Below are 20,575 nucleotides of genomic sequence, written 5' to 3'. Positions count from 1 at the left end.
ATGCTGTCATTTTCACTAGGTTGGCCAATGTGTAAGCCTTGTTCTTCCAGTGGCCATTCCTATTCTGCTAATAGAGATGATGGAAGCAGCAGCTCTGTCCTCCAATCCACTGCACCTAGTCCTCCCAAGCAGCAAATTATAGGTTTGCTCAAGCTCATGATAAAATGACACATTTTTTCTGAAAAATCAATGCTAAGCTTTCTGCAGCTCAACTGCACGCGGCTCCCCTTAATCATGTAACCAGCCATAACTGTCACTCTGTGCTTTATGATGTCATTTAACAAAAGTAGCCTGGAAAATACAGATAGGGGCAGAATGAGGGCCCTTAAAGGAGTCCATCCTATTAATGGCGACATGTAAGGGAGCCACTTCATAGAACAGACGTCATTCTTTTCTCTGTTAATTAATGACGTTTTTTTATCCTGTCCGCTCTTCTTCATGGTGACCTTGCCTTGGTTACTATTTCTGCGTCTCAGGTGACTGTCCCCATCATATTCAGGCAGCGCCAAGAAATTCTAAGCTTCCAACACATTTTCCACAATGAAGTGCCCTTTCTAATTTTGCTTGTGTTCAGACAGTTTTGCTCAGGGTCCTCCTGACTGAGGAGTATAGGGCCACATGCACACGTAGCAGATGATGTTGGTTGACAGAATAAACTTCCAGTTTTCTAACATTTTTTCTTTTTTTTATCATTGTCATGACGTCCGGTCAGTATACCCAATATGTCAAAAATATGATGACAGAACTTCTATTTTCATTGTGCTTAGTTTGCCCTAATTTTTGATATGCTGTAGGCCTTTTATATATAGTTTATTTGTGGGGGTCCGGGTCCTGAGACCCCCACCATTGTATGCTCAAGCCAAGGGCCAGAATCACTCAGCTAACATGGGCGTTGTATTGGCTTAATAGAAAGTTTGAGTCCTGACTTCGCTCTGTGCTCACTGAAGGATTAGGTGAGTTTTTGTGCCCCTTGGTTTAGGGGTGCACAAACTGAAGCCACATATAGCTGGTAAAACTCTTCTATGTGGCCGTCATCTGCTCTTTATTCAGATCAATAGGGGGTGAATGTGCAGTACCCAGTCGCGGCCACTATACAGCCAACAGCGCTGTGCTGTGCAGCTCCTCATCTGTGTAGTTTCGGCCGCCACTGACACCAGGAACTGCTGATCTGCGGCAATGCTGGGTGTCGCACCCTCGCCGATCAGACATCGATACCCTAAGGATGGTCATCAATGTAAAACCCTTTAACCATTGCAACAACATATCAAAATTTATTTAAAAGTTGAGTTATACTTTAAGTCACTCAGAGCTCCCTGAGCGGAAACGTTCTGCTCACAATGGAGCAATGCGATCAGTAAATGCACCGTTTTTTACCAATCCACTGACGGGAAAGATTTAGAAAACAGTGAAACATATGAACATTAAATAGAATAAAATTAGTGATAAAAGATTATTTTATGCATAAAAATCTTCTGCATAACAGATCTAGAGCAAATTCGTGACCCGACTGACTATTCAATGATTTACTTATTTCTCTGAACCGCCTGAGTGCTCTCTGTGGCGCTACGGAGAATCTGTGCTGGTTCCCAGCGCGGCTCCCAGTCGATCCCATAGGAGACCAGTAACCTACAATTAACTGACAAATTCAGTGTGTGTCTTCCCCAGCGTTTTCCCATAAATCTCCCCCGCTTTTATCCTTACATATGCGTGCCCTTGAATACAGCCCTATCAGCGGGCTTCACCCCCACAATAGGATGGTAACGGGATGTTACTGAATGTGGCTGTGGAAGAATAAAGCACGGTTTATCTCACTACATCAGATGGCACACTGTATATTGCGAAATAACATCTGGATAAGGGTCACACGGTCAAGGTCGGAAGGACGTGGAGATAAGGGGGCTCAGCTTCTAGCAGTAGCACTTAAATTGAGAACACAGCATATCGGCAGCATCTAAGCTTGGGATTCAGACGTCCCACTGTCCCAGGATCATGTGTATCTGCCAACAATGTAATGGATTCCACCGCTGCGTACCTGCACCCACAAGACACAATCCCACTCATTATTTCTGATTTATGGGAACCTGAACCTGCAACAACCTTTGTAAGACCTCGGCGGCGTCTTGCTCCATCTCCTTCCTCGGCAGCGAGCGAGCGACATGGCAGTATCTCCACAGTGCCCCAAATATCCTCCGATTTCCCTATCCACTTTTATCATTATTGCTTGGCATGAGAGACATAATACCCCTTATTGCAGCCGTTCTGTTGTCTGCTCACTGCAGGTTATTGCTGTGGGCTAGAAGAAGAGTTTGCAAATAGAATAATTGCAAATACATGAGAGACGGCTGCAGATCGCTGTATATTTTTATCAGCCACTTACGGATCTGCCTGTGCCCTTGGCTGTCATCTATTAAGTTGTCTGTTTATCTGGAACCTATTCTTATATTCGGCTTATTTATTGGCCCCATTTTCTTCTTATACTATCAGAGAATTTTCTGCCAGGCATTAATGCGTCTCCATATCATCAGAATAGAAATAAAACAATCGGTGCCTTCATAGATGCTTGGCTCTTTTCCTTAGCACTTGGTGTAGAGAGCATAAAAGCAGAAAATACACCTTGACCGCTTAGAAAAGGGCACCTGAGGGACTCAAGAGCGATGGATCGCGAATGTTTATCGACCCAAAATCGATAAAAATTGATTGTTTCATTTACAGAATCCAACCGTGTCTCACATCAGCCCGACTCGAGGTCCAGAATCTGGGGGAACCATGATAACGATCACCGGTCACAATCTCGGAGCTGGAAGCCTTGTGTCTATTCTTCTCGGCAACCAGACCTGTGAATTTTACGGGTGAGTGTTAATAAGTCATTGCCCGAATGCCAAGTTCCATAGTGACGCTACACCAGTACCAGTGAAAAATACGTTTGGGAAGAATATCAATTTTGCAGCAATTTTGACACATCATGTTTTTTTTTTCTTTCCATAAAATAAAAAATTTTACGAAATGTTGGGAAAACGACAAGGGAGGGTGCGCTGTCAATAAAATGCTAGATAAAAGCAGCACGCCAATAAGAACACACAGTCCATGATAATGATAGTCATCTCTATCACTACATTGGAAGTGTGGGGAACCGCAGAGCAAAATCTGAGTATATACAGTATATCTTCATTCTTGCTCTACGACTATTAAACATCAGAGGTATTGGCTGCAAGACAAGTAGCATCAAAAATCACGTCTGGGTGGGTTTGGTGGTCTTGTTTGCACAACATATGTTTATATCTTCATATATAGATTTTTTTTGTTCTGTTATATACCTTCATGTTGGCAGGGCCAGCATTAGGTGGAGGTACAGATTGGGCAAATGCCCAGAGCCCCAGTCCACAAGGGGCACCTGCTTTTATGGTGTGAATGGAGGATGCTCAGCACTCCTTCCACTGTATGCTGTGCATCCTCCAGAGTCCTCAGCTTCCTGCCAGCGTTGGGTCAGAAGCAGAGAGGGATGAAGGGTGGCACGGGCTGCAACAGTAAGACAAGACCAGGGAGCCTGGTTCTGCCTATGCTGTCTCCCACTACCTTCCAGTTGTTTGCAACTGATTATTAGGCCATGTTCACACATTCAGCATTTGGTCAGGATTTTACATCAGTCTCTGGAAGCCAATATCAGGAGTTGCTCCATCAGAGGAAAAGTATAATAGAAACACGTCACCACTTAATAATAATAATCATTATTTTTATATAGTGCTAACATATTCCCCAGCGCTTTACAATTTGTACACATTATCATCGCTGTCCCCGATGGGGCTCACAATCTAAATTCCCTATCTTTAGAATGTGGGAGGAAACCGGAGTACCCGGAGGAAACCCACACAAACACAGGGAGAACATACAAACTCCTTCTAGATGTTGTCCTTGGTGGGATACAAACCCGTGCGCACTTCTGGAGTTATCACCCTCTCCTTGTCTTGGCTTACAGATACTGATGGAAAAGCTTTTGCAAAACTGCGGCAAGCAACACAGTGACACATCGCTGCAATCAGGGTCTCTGCCCCTACAACATGCCACTAACAAACAGGGTATCTAAACTACAATGACAGATTCCTTTTATCATATGACTGGCATAAAACTCTGTTTACATCGCTTCCATGGCCTGCATTTATTGTATACACCAGGACGCATAAATTGAATAGATGCCACTTTAGGATTCCGTACAATGTTATTCGTATGTCAGCCATAAGGTCTGATTGTAAGGAAAGGGTTTTTTTTTGTTTAATGTCTGTTTTACACTAGATTCCATTGTGTGTAATAGTGTCGTCTACTATGCTATTCCAAAACCTCTTTTGGCCTCTGCCTGGATGATGTATCCCTATGGACACATTTAGATTATATGTTGGCATCTTTCCGAGCATGCTAACTAAATGAGATGTGAACACAGCCGTGCCCATTAAAGTACGCAGTGATATTCTTTATCACAGATTTATCTGAGCACATATTATATGTAGTGTATAATACATCTGTGTAAATATGTACATGGCAGACGCAAACAGGGTATCATACTGCATAGCATTATTTGGAAAAAAAAATGCAAATAATAATCTTTATTTTTATATAGCGCTAACATATTCCGCAGCGCTTTACAGTTTTGCACACATTATCATTGCTGTCCCCCATGGGGCTCACAATCTAAATGCAAAGAAGTGTCTTAATGCTAAACTTAACTCCTTAAAGGCTTTGTCGACTACTGTTATGTTGATGATCATCAATATTAAATCTGTGGTGGTGCGACACTTGGTTGACGAGTTGACTATCACTGCCCAGTCAACTGTGTAGTGGCTACAGCGGTACTGCAGATCCATTTCTATTCACCTGTATAGGGAAGGATGCGCAATACCACATTTTGGCCACTATACAGTTGACGGCGCTGTACTGTTCAGCTTCTCAACTGATTACATCCTGCATCGTGAGCAGCTGATCGGTGAGGTCATTGGCAGACCGCCATTGGTCTGATATTGATGAGCTCCCCAGGGAATATAAAAGTGGTGACAACCCCTTTAAGGAACCTGGAATTTTTTCCTTTTTGCATTTTTGTTTTTCCTTCCCTCGTTTCAAGAGTCATAACTAGTTTTATTTTTCTGACAACATAGCCATATAATGACTAGTTATAGTTTTGAATGACGCCATTCATTTTACCATTTAATGTACTGGAAAAGAAAAATTCCAGGTGCCGTGAAAATGCGGAAAATATATCTGTCAGCAGGTTTTTCCTGTGTAATCCGACATCAGTAGTATGTAGGGTCAGAGAGCCTGATTCCAGTGATCACTTAGTTTCCTGGGTGCAACAGTTATTTATAATAGAATCACAGATTTCTCTGTTGCAGATTTAGGAGAGCTCAAATGTTGAGCCGTGTATAACCCCGCACACGCATCAGCTTTCTATGTACATTGTATAGACAGAAAGTTGCTAATTAGTGCCTGGGGAATGGTTGGACCAGGAAGCGCAAGGACAGTTGTCCTGTAGTGGTAATCTCCTGCTTATAAAACACTGATTTTATTAAAATCACAAAACACCATCTAGTAAGTGACATTTTGTGAAAGCCTGGAGCCCCTGCACTTCCATTGCTGTGATGCGGTGATCTCCGGGAAATCCCTTTTTTTATTGTTTTATTTTGAATTGGGCAAAAGTGGGGTGATTTGAACTTTTATATATATTTTTTATTTTTTTAAGATTTTTAAAAACATTTTTTTTTTTACTTTTTGCATGCTTCATTAGTCTCCATGGGAGACTAGAAGCTACAGTACTTTGATCGCCTCTGCTGCCCACAGCCGATGATCAGATTTCCTGTGTGTAGCAGAAATGCTCACCTGCTATGAACCCCGACTACGGGACGACGCTCATAGCAATCTGGCATTGACAACCATATAGGTCTGCTGCAGACTTCTGCCTGTCATGCCGACCCATCGGTGACCCGCGATCATGTGACAGGGTCACCGATGGGCGGGATTAGCGATACACTTCCTGTAAGCGTGAGTTAAATGATGCTGTCAGAGATTGACAGCAGAATTTAATTAGTTAACAGCTGCAGGTGGATCACGATTCCACCTGCGGCTGTTGCCGGTACATGTCAGCTGCATAGATCAGCTTTCATGTGGCCAGAAACTTACAGGCTCCGACGCTGAGCAGGGGGAGTCCAACATGGGCGTACTATTATGCCACATGTCAGAAACGGGTTAAAAGTAGAACAATTTTTTTTTAAAACATTGCACATTTCAACTGTGCAAGTCTTCATCAGGCATCTGATAACTTTTGTAAAGCTCTGCAAAATATGATGGCGCTATATAAGCAAGAAAGCATAGTAATTGTGTGGTTAAAATGACCTGGCAAAATGATTTTCGAGATCATTATGATTCTCACTCTTTGCCATTTTCTGAGACCTGTAACTTTTTATTTTTCCGTCCACAGAGAATTAAACATTTTATTTTATTTTTTTTTGTAGAGGAAAATGGAGATGATTTGAATTTTTATTATAACTTTTTTATTTTTTTTTTTCCTTCCAGGGGACTTTAACGTGTGATAGTTTGGTTTCCAATGCTTATAATACAATTAACACCATATTATTGCAGTATGTAGAGAAATGTCTGTTCTCCTACAAAGCTCAGCATATGGCTGTGCTTCACCACAGGACTAACATGGCAGGTATAGGGGCCATCAGCAGGCCAGTGGGAAGGAAATAGATGTCTATTTTTTCAATTTGAAATACAAATTTTGATATTTAAAAATAAAAAAAATTGCTAAAAAAATACATTTAACACAAAAACCTGATTTAAACAATAGGTCATTTTCTGATGATAGATTCCTTTTAACTATATATCTACAAAGGTCAATTATGCAGCCGAATTTCTGTCCTGAAATTCCCCTATGTATTACAATATCAGCACTGAGAATAAGATTTTTATGATATTGCTATGGAGAAAATGAGTAGTTCTTAATGACATTGACTGTATGTTTGGGGTTGTTGTCCTGCTGTGGAATAAACTTAAAGCCAATCAGAAGCCTCCCATGATGGTATTTCATGATGGAAAAGTATCTGCCTGTATTTCACAGCATTGAGGACCCCATTATTCTTGACCAAGTACCCAACTCCTTTTGCAAAAATACAGACCCCAACTTGCAAGGAACCTCCCCAATGCTTCACTGTTGCCTGAAGACATTAATTATGCTACTGCTCTTTAACCCTTCTGTGAACAGACTGCCTTCTGTTACTGCTAAACATTTCACATTTTGACTCATCAGTCTAGAGCACCAGCTGCCATTTTTCTACACCCCAGTTCCTATGTTATCTTGCATAGATGAGAAATTTTGGCTTCTTTTCTGTTGTTTTTGGCCACAATTCTTCCATGAAGACCACTTCTGGTCAGATGTATCAAAACACTAGTTGTGTGCAGCTGGGTTCCACTGGTTGCTGACAATACTGAGTTGATGGCATTGCTGGACATCTACCGTACGTGTCTTTCATCTTCTCAAACAAGTTTCCAAAGATGAACACTGCGTCTACAGTTCTCAACGTTGCCCATTTCTTGGGTGTTCTTAATGCTGATATATACAGACAGATACTTATCCATTATTTTAATACCACTGCCTTACTATCAAGGAGGCATCTGATTGGTTACAAATGTATTCTGCAGCAGGACAACAACCCCAAACATACAATTATGGCAATTAAGAACTATCTTCAGGATTAAAACAAATAAGGAGTCCTGCGAATGATGACAGAGCCTTGATCTCAACATCATGGAGCCTGTGTGAGATTACATGAAAAAAAACGAAGATGTGTGGTTAGTTCCCAAAGATGTTTGGAACAACCGCCTGTCAAGTTCCTTCAAATCTGTGTGCAAGTGTACCTAGAGGAATTGTTGTTGCTTTGAAGGCAGAAGTTGGTCACACCAAATATTGATCTGATTTACACTTCTTGGAAAGAATTATTACTTTGCACTATTTTTTCCACACCCACCTAAAACATTTGCACTGTAGAATACATATATATGTATATGTGCACAGTATATATTTATATATATATATATATATAATTTCCTTTTTTCAGAGTGACTTCAACGCTGCTGCCTTCTTCTGGTTTGTATCTGTGACTTTATGGTCTTCCTACCGTTGGCTAAGTCATGGGATTTTACACACATCATGAGTTAAGGATGGAGATAATATCGTACTGTGTTCCTATTATCTTGCTCTGCCTACATGCTTTACATTCCTCTTACATATAGTAATTATATAAGGGATGCAACATGCCGGAAGACAGAATAGCATTTGGTACGTGTGGCCATGCATGCTGTGCTCACTGGCTCCCTTGTCCTATTTTGAGAGCACTTACTCCAGTCACTGTGTAGCTGGGGAGCCTGATTAGATGAAGCATTTTATAACGAGATTGGGGCTAATTACAGCTTCCCATTCTTCAGCCTGCACACCGAGTTGTGGGTAGATTCTGCTTGACGGCATAATAATAGCATGGGAAGCTAATTAACTGATCACAGGGAAGGGGCAAGATCCTGCCAGCTGTAATGTATCGTTCTGGATTGAGCTGGCAGAAGGGAGAGACGCCTGATGGACTGCTGTACTGTATGTACTGTACATGCTGGAAGACAGGAGGCCTACAATGTCTGCTCATATGTCCTACAGTGGCATTCAAGGGCTTAATGAGGTTTAATGTAGAATTCATGGTGCAGAATTCATTTCCTTTTGCACAAACATCTATGGTTCTAGATCTAGCTGTCTATGCATCCATCTGTCATTTTATCTGTGTACTGTATATTTTTATGTGTTTATCTCCTATCAGTCTATTGTTTAACCAACTTTGTATATCTAATATACCTAATACTTAGCTTTTTATCTATCAATCTCTCTAATTCATATCTATCATCTGTCTATCTATCTATCTATCTATCTATCTATCTATCGTGTAAAAACAGGCAGCCCTCCCATGCCAGCATAATGGAAAGATTCCATTCCATAGCACATCTTTTCATTATATTGACATGGGAGGGCTGCCTGTTTTACTTTTTCTCATGGTGGTTCCTTCCTCTGTGGACCTGAAGGCTTGCACCTGGACTTCATTCTGTATTAGTGCTGCTTCATTTTGCGTATCTATCTATTAGAAAAAATTAAAGGCCGCACACCAGCTTGTAAAGGTGAAAAAAAAAGTGTTATTTAATATCTTTCTTTATATCTATTTATTCATCTATCTATAGTAACAATGCTACTCACTTGGGAGTGATGGGAGGTATCACAGGAACCTTTTCTGTTTAAAAGTTTGGCTGGTTTATTGCAGTCCTCATAAACCACATCACAGGAAAACTCAAAGGGTGTGTGCACACGCTGCGGAATGCTCTGCGGATTTGTCCGCGCGGATTTAGTAAAATCCGCAGGTAAATCCGCAGGTCAGAAGAGCTGCGGTTTATCTGCGGATTAGCCTGCGGTTTTGCCCTGCGGTTTATCACCTCTACAATGGAGCAGATGGCAAACCGTAGGAGAATCCGCAGAAAGAATTGACATGTCATTTCTTTCTGCGGATTGAAAACCCCGCGGAAAAATCCGCACCGTCTGCACTGCGGTTTTCGTTTTCCATAGGTTATAATGCTACTGTACACCAAAGCAGAAACTGCTGTGGTTCCGCAGGGCCAAAACCGCTGCGGATCCGCAGCAGAATCCGCAGCATGTGCACACACCCTAACGCAGCCTTTGTCCAGCACAAAGTAAAACATAAAGTAAAAAGTCCACACGAAATCTCCCTTGGCACAGAGTTCAGATTCTTAAGGGGGTTTTACACTAAGCAATATCGCTAGCAATATCGCTAAAGCGTCACTGGTTTTGTGACGTTATAGCGATATTGCTAGTGATATCGCTATGTGTGATACTTACCAGCGACCGGCTCCCCCGCTGTCCATCGCTGATCGCGCGAGAATGTCCGGCTCCATTTCTCGTCGTCTGCTTCCTGCTGGGCTTCCTGCTGTGACGTCCAGCGACGCGTGGAGGCGGGCGGGAGGACGCCAGGATCGCTGCGTGTGAATGGTAAGTATCGTGCGCTGCGTCGCTGCTGAATCGCTGTGAGATCTTTCTGTATGAAAGCTCACTAGCGATCATTTAGCGATGCACCAGCGATCCTGACCGGGTCGGATCGCTGGTTGGATCGCTGGTGCATCGCTAAATGTAAAAGGGCCTTTAGTCCTTTAGCAAAGCCACACAATCCCGGAGATCTGCACACCTCCACACATACTGACCTGTGTGAGACAAGCAGGCCTCATTTTATAAAGTGAACCACACCCAGGCGTGGGATTATGGTGAGCAGCAGTCTCATCCAACTCTTCAGCTGCTCATAATTAACCTATCATGGCCAGTTAACCCCTTTTAGTCCTATATGTACTAACGCACTACTCCAGGTCTAGCTCCTATCCACTATGTGTCTAACAGCCACAGTAGCCATCTCCATTCTATCTAATACCTATCTATCTATGTATCTATCTTTTGAGAGTGGCATGTTCAATTGGATAGGACCCATCAGAGAAGTGTCATCTTGCCGTGGTTGATGGGCACACATGAATTGGCCAACTTATGCACTAAGAACCTTCATTTTTTGTAAGTATATCTTATTGAGTAGCAACACAGCTTAGATCTATCTATTTATCTTTTTATCTATCTATCTATCTATCTATCTATTTATCTATCTATCAAGAGGTAAAAATTAGAAATATCCATCTATCACTGCCTTGTGTGAAGACCCTAGCCATCAGTTTGATACGATTTAGCAGATAATGTCTGCTTATTCCAATTACTTTTATTTTTTACTTAGTAATTTCTTTCTTAAGGTCTTATGACATTGTTCACATTGAAGTCTACTTTCGTGGATTGTGTGGGCGAAGTGTGTGAGGAGTAACAGTGTAACAGTCACAACACCAAGCAGTCTGTTTCATTAATTGCATTACCATATAACATGGAAGTAGAAATCTTAGTTTGGTACGCAGGCTAATAAGGTTCAGCACAAAGCACATGTATTCCAGCGTGCGCTGTAACTTATGCACAGCCTGTGCCTATTAGAAGAAATCTTTTATTTCTTATTGTGTCATCTTCATTTCAGTGGTTAATACCACCATGAAGATTAATTATTTTCCAAGAGGGATATTCATTGTAACCCATGTGCTGCAGCGAGGGAGAAATCAGACCCATATAATAGGATTGTTTGTGCACTTCTCCCACGAAAGCATGGCAGTTAAGTGTTCTTCATGTCAGTGATTTGGTGCTGACTTGACTGCATTGTTGTGCACCCTGGTCATGCAGCATTTCAGAGAATTGCAGAATTTGACACTTAATTTAATCATAATTTAAAGAAAACAACATCTAGTGTCTAAAATGTTCAGCAGGATTCACTAGTGGACATTGATAAAGAGCAAATCTGTAGTCAGCAGAGATTCTTGTGTGCCAGTGTTCCAGCTCTGAGCTCCATGAGCGTTACTCCATTACATACGTGTTATGGGTATGTCATTTACAGAATTGCAAGTATTGCAAATTGTCCATTGATTCCCTGACTGTATGTCATCACACTTCCTATAACGCCATTTCTAATTGAAAAGAAGACAGCAGCTTTATATAAAGGTACTCCTAACAGCATTCCAAATATATACAATTATACAATGAAGAAAGAAGTTCATCATATAGCTTGTCAAAGTGTAATGGTCCTTTCCAGTGACTTTTCAGGAATAAGTACTATTTTTGGCCAAGAAATCCTGCTTTCTTAGCAGTTTTTTTTCCTGCACTAGAAGCCTGAGCAGTGTCTCTTTTCTGTTTCCCTCCAGCATTCTCCCTTTCCAATCCATAGATGTTTATAGGAAGAAAGTGTAATTTTATCCCTTACTGCAGACAAATTTGTGGATAAATTCGAGCAGATTTTGAAAGATCAGTGCAGGAAACAAAAAGTGACTGATAAAGAGGCATATTTCTTTAATAAGATGAATTACAAAGTGTTTTTATCTTCATTTCTAATGTTGTTTTCTGAAAAAGAATGTATTACCGTACTATTCATCTGTCCATGCACAATAATATCAGCAGTACAGGGGAAGTCTAGCTGTCCTGTCTATGAGAACTTGACAACAGAGGTCAGGCGACAGAAAGTTTGGGCATTTTAACTTTATCCTTTTGATCTCAAAGGAGATAGTCAGTCTCTCTCGTCTCCTGGAACTCCTGACACTTAAACAGACTTCTGGAAGAAGTCCGTGTTCGGAGTTCAGCATCGGACACCAGGTGTCTGGTATGAACCCTGAACTTTACAGTTTGGGTTCGCTCATCTCTATTAATAATATATTATGATCTTCAAATGTGTCCATAAAAAATATTGTCTGTCAATGACTTTTTGGTAAGCTGTGCAGCAAAATTGAAAAGTCCAGTTGGCAACCCTGGCTCACGCCACTGAACGTGAACCGAAATCATTAAGTGGAATGCAACGCTAAATGAATCAGTGCACCTTACTCCTGCTTACCCCTTCATTAAGGTTGAGGGGTACAATGTCAGTCTTAATGAATTGGTCCCATATAGGGTGCATAAGTATACGGGGGGCAGGAGGGACAGCTATCTAAAGTGTATAGCCAGCTGTCATACCGTTATGTGTTATCTGCGGTTCTCCGTTGTCCTATATTCTTTATTGAGTCATGCATTCAGGTGTATTATGACGGAGAAGCTTTTTTTCATGAAAAACTTTGCCAATTGCACCGGATGCCGTGAGTAATATAGCCGTGTACAAGGAGCCTAATTGTGCATGATGACTCAGTGACAGGCCGCAGACACATTATGCCATTTTCTAGCATAGACTTTACGGGAGTATATAGAAAACATGTCAATCATATCATGGTTCACTAAACATTTATTTCAGTATTGGTAAAATATTTTTTCCAGTGATAGAGGTTACAGGGCGTGGTATAAGCTACCACAAAAGTTGCTGTTATGTTACTTATTTTTTAATGTAATTGCAGAATATGTGTCATTCCCACGCATGATCACGGAGAAGTGTAAGGGTAGACATCTTCCTGGGAGCTCGGCTATATTAAGTCCAGAGGCAGCACGATATATAAAACACATAATTGGGATTCAGCTTCTCGCTCCTTTCCACCCTGTAACGTTCATTTTATTGCTCGGCAAGCAGGTGCTTGATTCTCGCAATCTGTCGGAGTTCATTAAACGCTGCCCCAAACACCGTGCTCCCATCACAGCGGCGGTAAGGTCACCCTCACATTCCTTTATCTCTTCTGTAAAATACGGCACTCTGTGCAAACGTGACACCCACATGGGAAACAACAGTGGTGGAGGGTAGCGGAGATTAAGCAAAAGTGAGGAAGGGGAGGGGACGTGTTCCTGGCACAATTCATATATTTAGGAGCAAATTGTAAGGCTCCTTTCACGCAGCCGCTAAAATAGCGTTCACTGCTATAATTATGTCCTCATGTTGTTCTATAGCACTGCCTGAAATGTATCTCAATGAGCTCCTCGGAATATTTTATGGAATGGGACCTAATATTTTGATATGTCACGTTGGACTTATCATCTGCTTTTTCAGGCTCTCTCCCATTTCCAAGTGAGAAAGCTGTAATAATCAGTCTACTATTATTTTTTCTTTGCCCAATTTGGGCATCTTTATCCCAAATATTTCCATTTACCATCATTTTATTAATAGTTATTTGTGAATGGATGTTTCTTAGGGTGCTTTGTATTGGCCAATCCGGGCGGTTAAAAGACCGATTTCCTAGCCTGTTTAGACAGACCGCCCACACTTCTATGCGCACAGAATATGGTTGTTAATATGATCATATTCTGCATAGAATATCATTGTTCTCGGCAGCATATGTCCTGGATGACGTGCTTCCGAGAACAATGATCTTTAAGCAAGTTTAAAAATAATTTGTCGAAACAGGACAATAATCAAGCTGATGAATGAGCAAAGCACACGTCGGGTGATATTTGTTGATTCTTAGAAATGCTTATTCCCAGTTATCGGTGAGTGTAAGTGCATCCTAACGGCCCACATATACGAGACTACCGTTGGCCAAACTAACCGATATTGACAGGCTTGCCTGACAGTCTTTTGTGTATTGGCGAGCCCAAGTCAGATGATTGTCGCGGAACCTAATGATCCGCTATGTCCAATTTGGGTCTGCCGATCCTTTAGATCTCAGTAAAAAGTCGTCTGCCTCAAGATATGTCGGCAGCAACTTTTTCATTAAGAAGACAGCAGCACAGCCGAGCTCCAGTGTAAGGGAGAGTCAGCAGAAATAGCTGCCTGCTGAACCATTGGATGTCAGCCAAGGTGTGTGGGGGCTTTACTTTCCTTCTTCATCAATAATGAATAGTTGTCATCACACATTGATTACAGAGCGACTCACTCTTTCCTGTGATCAGATTGTGTATTCGGACACATAGGGAGCTTTGGCCAAGGTTAATCTTTGGGGGCTTCCCAGTAAAGTTTTTCTAAATCTTAAAATGATGTCAAAATATGTCTTTCTTGTGGGATTTGTACCCTTTGTGTACTTATGGAGTATACATGGTGCTAGATAGGTAGGTGTCTCCCTCGGTGACCTGGGCACCTGTTCTTTTATTCTCTGCACCTATTTCCGTGTGTGTATGCTTCATCCAGCAGTTTATATCGCAGAAACAGGAATGTATTAGATGAAAATGGACTTGAAAATGACCTGATCTCAATTTTTTTTGTTGCAGGAGGTCTCTGAATGAAATAGTGTGTGTGTCGGCGCCATCCTTCCATGGCTTAGGGGCCGTTCATGTGTCAGTGAGTGTGGACAGAGCCCAGCTGGAAAGCGGCCTGCAGTTTGAGTACATAGATGACCCCAAGGTGCTGCGGATCGAACCCGAGTGGAGCATTGCCAGGTACTTTTTTAGTTTTAAATTAAGCTATGGATCTTAATTGTTTGTGTATGTAAGCCACCAACATTCGCACTTGCTAGTCATTCACCCTGGTGCTGGATGCTGGAGGACCACCTCATTAGTGAAGTTGCTTGCCCATACTTTACAATAAAGCTCAGCTTGTACAATGGTCAGTGTCATTTAGCAGACCTGTAGTGTAAAGCATGGCGAGGCAGCAGAGTGCTAGTCAGTGCTATTTTCTATTACACCCAGGACTAGAAAGATTGTACTCATTTTGTTTATTATGTTCTTACGCTCATTTTCTATTGAAATTCTTGCCAGTAAAAGACTCTGACTAGGCCCAATGAGCATTATTGTGCCTGTACATTGGTTAGTTGCGTAGATATGGAAAAGCGGATATACTGCGCGGCAGGCATCACAATAAATATAGATGCCCAGAAAAAAAATTGATAAGGTAGCACAGGTAATGTGGTTTTATTCTCAACGCGTTTCGCTGTTCACTCGCGTCTTCATCAGGAGACCACAAGTCAGTATATTGGTTAGGCCTGTTTCACACATCAGTTTTTTTCGTCAGTTAAAATCCGCTAAAATGGCAGACAACGGATCCGTTCCTGTAGTGACCACAACGTTTGGCACCGGACCGTTGTTTTAACGGATCCGGCGAAGGAAGAATTTTAAAGGAACCGCTGAGAGAGAGAGAGAATTTTTTTCAGACGCCAGAACTGAGTTTAGGGTTAAATTTCCGACACAGGCATTTCTCCCGGGCATGCGCAATAGAAAATGTGGATCCGGCCGGGGAAAAAAGCGTTTCATCGTCCGTCCTGTCCGCTCAGCGGACAGCAAAATCTTGGCGGATCCGTAAAAAAACGGATCGAACGGATGAACGTCAAGATCCGCCATTAATACAAGTCAATTGGGAAAAAAACGGATCCGCCAAGAAAAATGGCGGATCCGTTTTTTTTTTGCAAAACGGCGGATTTTGACTGATGGGGAAAAACGGATGTGTGAAACAGGTGGCATCTGCCTTCCGCGTTCATTTAACAGTTAAATCCCATCTAGATTTTGCAGGATACAGAAATGAATTATTTCGGCTATTACAAGTCTACTCAAAATTGATATTTATTTGTAATTATTTTTTTTTACAAAACCAAGAAGCTAAATGACCGCCAAACATATAAAGAATCACAAATTGTTTGGAGCAAAACCAAATGTCACTGTAAGTGCAACCATAAAGCAAAAATGGGAGCTATTAAGAGATGAAAGAAATTGTCGCACTACTTCATCTGCCCAGGAGAGCAAAGTGATTCATTTGGGACACTGCAATATGTCACCCCGCCGGCCTAATAAATGAGGCAGGTGGCGGCACAAGTATCGAATGGTAGGGACTGTGCAAACAAGCACACACTAGGTTTCCACCGCTAACACGGAGGACTAGAGACGTAAAGGTGGTGTAGATACGTAGGAAGCGTGAATGCGCCTGTTCTACAGAACATCTTTATATACGTATGAATCATCATCTTGCTTTTCCCTGCTCATTGGTGGCTACTGTCCTTGTATATTAGACAACATTCAGGTGTCGCTTTTCGACACCACAGCTGATAATCATTGATGGCGACCCACAACCTACAGCAACACAGCCTTCTCTACAAAATACAACTCTGGTTTTTTTTTATTGCACACGACTTTGCTCTTAAAGACGCCATTGTAAGACTTGCACATGACCAGAAATTTGGCTGTTTATTTTTTTTTATTATTCTAAAACCCAATTGCAGAATTATCTGGTCACGCGCCTTTTTCTGAGAACTGCAGTCGTGCAACCAGTCCCTGCCTAATATATTTTTTCTATTGTTTTCATCACTGTGTGCATGGAGCATTAGAGGGGTTGTCCAACTTTGGTGACAATTATTTTATTTTTTTTTACCTAAGTGCATGTATTTGAGATCATTTTTGGAATGGGATTTTGATAAAAATGTTGCTCCGTTTGATTATCTCTTGCTCTTTGTTGTGGTCTGTGTAACGGCACCGGAGGTGAGCTTAAGTGTTATTATTTTACTGAGGGGAAAACATTTGGATTCAGAAAGAGTTGTCCGAGAAGTAGACAACCCTTTTTAACCCCAATTAGATGAATTTAAGTAAAAAAGGAAGTCCCCAAAAGTGGACAACCCCTCTTCTGTGATATCCACACTACAAGTGCCTACTTCCCTCCCACATTATACAGGGGCACACCAGATTTGGATTTGTAGCCTATGTATTTCCAACTAAAAAGATAACTTACCCTATGGAGATCTAGACAGAAAGGCATACATAGTTATATGGTCAGAACACAACAGTAGAACGGCACCCACATCTAATATGGCAGCCGCCACCATCTGCTTTATATCCCTATGGACCTACGCCGGTTTTGCTTAGTCCAGAGACCTTTAGCCAAAATTCTGCATATATAATATCTATAAAATATGGCGCCCCGCAGCAGCAACAAGCTCTTGTATGAAATTAACCCATATCTGTCCACATAATAGACAGATCCTCCAGGACAATATCCAGCCTATTTTCCTCAACTACAGTATTATTATGCATTTTCTCACATTTACAAACTCATTACAATATCTGGATGTATAAGCCGTGAAAGAGAATGGGGTGTATGTATCCCGTGGCATCTTGTAGCCTTAACCCAGGGGAACTGCAATTACATAGTGACCTTTACGTTGCAAGCATCGGCCTTTGGAGAAGGTTGGCAGCGACATTTGTGTGGTCCCTGAATGTTCTCCATGATAAGCCTTAGCCAAATACAAGGCCGTGGTGTAGAAGGTCCCTCTCACAGTGTCTTAATAAGAAGGGAATTTATAGGTTTTCACATATTACAGTGAAAGCCCTGCACATTAGCTTTTTCATTTCCGCAATACTAGGGAATAAATTGAAAGCGTCATGCATAAAGAACAGTAGAAGTGGGGATAGAAGATTGCAGTAGGCATGACCATAGCTTGTCTTGTCTTCTGCTGGAATATTCACATCTGGAAAGCATTTTCCTAAAGGCTCATCCAAACCCTTCTACTGTATTCTTCTTCATATATTCTCACCGGGAGACATCTATGGTGCGACAAGCCATTATATGCAGATTGTGCAACGGATGAAATCCACTGTGCAAATCCACAGCGTAAAGTGTCCAGATTTACAATCCGTGCCACAAGTTAATTTCCACATGGATTTTCTGTGTAGCGTGAGGATGAGGTTTGGTATTATGTCATTTATTGCTGGTAAATCTGAAGAGTGTCCGTCCCACGTGAACATTCCCTATCACTTCACAACTAATAGTTATAACAAATGGGAATAAGGCAAAACAGAGCAGAGCACAGAACCGTCGTTAATGCTCAGTTCACACACGCACAGAGGATTTTTCATCTGCATTGTCACTGTCATCCGTTTTTCTATATCAGCAATGAATAAAATGTACAAGTCCCACAGTTTCTTATGTTCATTATGTATGGCAACGTAGGATTACAGACTGAATGCTATATCATTGATCCACATGAGATTACATTTTTTTGATCACACAGACTTACATAGGCAAGTCTCATCCGAAAAAAGAGAAGAGTATTTTTTTTCACTTGAACATTTGGCCTGTGTGAACAAAAAAAATCATTTGAATATCCCTAATAAATAACAAATATTTAAAATACGGACACGTGATCGTAGCCTTAGGGCTCATTCGGACATCAGTTTTTTGCGTGCTATCTGTATTTTTCACGAATCGCACTCGGATATATAGTAGTGAATTGAGCTGGTCAAATGTTTGTGCTTTTTCGCAGACCGAGCGGTCAGTGCAAAATCGCATTGACATGTCCGATATTGACCGAGTTTCAGATCAAAATTGGCAATGCAAGACTGTGGGTCCGTGAATAAATTGGGCAGCACTCAGCACTCGGATCCCCTGCCTTCATGGACTGTTTGATAGGAGAAGGTGGAGACACTTTTTTTTACATAAAAAAAAGACTGATGAAAATCAGACCAAACTCTGATGAAATTAGAATGACACTGATTAAAGTCTGATGAAACTTTGATAAAAATCTGATAAAAATCACTGACGAAACTTGGTCCGTTTTTCCTCATACTCTGTATTGTCATATGTTCAATACTCTAGTGAAATTCAGTCGAACGTGATCTGATTCATTTGTGTTGGATTCATGCTATACCTGACAGCAACCACCTCCACATGACGCCCTTGGTTCCTTTATTGTGTCTCCATATATCCTGGAGGTTTTATGGTGCCTAAATACAGTCATGTAAATGAGGCTTTCAAGGGAAACTGTCACCAGGTTTTCCCAATAAAGTACGGCCAACACCTTTAAGGCCTCTTTTACAGCATGTTAGTAAGCTGTATGTAAGTTCTCAATTCCCTCTGCATAGTACAGAAAGTAACTTTTCAAATACCCCCATACGGGGCGGTCCAGTCCATGAGCGTCGCTGGTCTTGCTTCGGCTTCTCCTCTCCCCTCGCACGTTTCGTCCTCTTTCCCTGCTTCATGTGGATGACATGTCCAACGTCATCCAGTGTCCCCCGATCACACTCCTGCCCTTGCGTTCTTTGCTCTGCCCAACTGAGAGTAGAGCAAAGTACTGTAATGCGCTTGCGCCAGCTTTACTTCCGGGTCATAGGCGCTCTTCAATCTCTCCCAGCGCATGCACATTACAGTACTTTACTCTGCACTCAGCAGGGTAGAGCGAAGGACGCATGGGCAGGAGCGTGATTGGGGGACCATGTATGGATGGCTTTGGACGCGTCATCCACATGAAGCAAGGAAGGAGGACAGCATTGCGATGAGAGAGGACGCCCATGAAACTGATTCACTCCGTATAAGGGAATTATAAAAGGTATTTTTGGTCTATGCAGTGGGGATTGGGGTCATACATAGAGCTTACTAGAATGCTGCAAAAGAGGCTTCAAAGGTGGTGGCCATACTTTATATTGGGAAACCCTGGTAACAGGTTCCCTTAAAACTGTCCACAGATGTAAAGATGATCTACAGTCAGTACTGATGATCATTATCTCTATAATGTCTGTATGCGCCTGGAAGTAGTAAATGCCTCTAGTGTAGATCTGACTTTACTGCCATCCAAGAAGATAAGTGAGGAAATGCAAACTACGTCTGCTGATACAAGAATTCCATCAGCAGAACTTTGGAACACTTGAAAGATCCATGTGGAATTGGTGCATGGTATGGTCACTGTATATGGATATAAAGGATGAATATAACACAGGGCGCTGCTTCATGTGGTTTTCACATGACGGAGGGCAAGGTCTCATTTTGCTAAATTATTACTCAGCTTATAGCAGCATGATATTGCATTACAGAAGAGGATTAGTATTAGTGGCCAGTTAGTGGGGCTACAAGGATGTGATCCACTTATCACCTTTATTGTATCCATGTGAGTAAATCACGATAACGACCCATATAAATATCAGCAAGTATACATTATCATGTCAAAATGATATTGATCTCAATTGTTTCTATTGATTCTGGCCAGTGATATCATGGATCTGGGGCTCCGATGCCATCATTCTGCACAACAATGATATTGATTTGTATAGAGCCCTACATAGACAGGGTTGAATCTGTCAGGTGCTGCTCGAGCATTGGTTTTTGGTATTACACTTTTT

At 41.7% G+C, this 20,575-nt stretch overlaps 1 protein-coding gene across 3 annotated transcripts in view; it reads left to right on the top strand.

Moving 5' to 3' along the window:
- PLXNA2 (plexin A2) overlaps positions 1 to 20,575 on the top strand; it is a 389,564-nt gene that overhangs the window by 312,157 nt on the left and 56,832 nt on the right. For all 3 annotated transcript variants that reach the window (XM_073587292.1, XM_073587293.1, XM_073587295.1), the window contains exons 15-16: positions 2,713 to 2,849; positions 14,756 to 14,923. In XM_073587292.1, the coding sequence (XP_073443393.1) occupies positions 2,713 to 2,849; positions 14,756 to 14,923 (305 nt within the window). The remainder of the gene's footprint in view (positions 1 to 2,712; positions 2,850 to 14,755; positions 14,924 to 20,575) is intronic.

This window comes from Dendrobates tinctorius, unplaced genomic scaffold, assembly GCF_039654945.1.
Source record: "Dendrobates tinctorius isolate UK_male_01 unplaced genomic scaffold, ASM3965494v1 ptg000098l, whole genome shotgun sequence".
NCBI classification, from domain to species: domain Eukaryota; kingdom Metazoa; phylum Chordata; class Amphibia; order Anura; family Dendrobatidae; genus Dendrobates; species Dendrobates tinctorius.
Note: the sequence above shows the minus strand (reverse complement) of the source record. Positions and strands in the feature narration are given on the sequence as shown.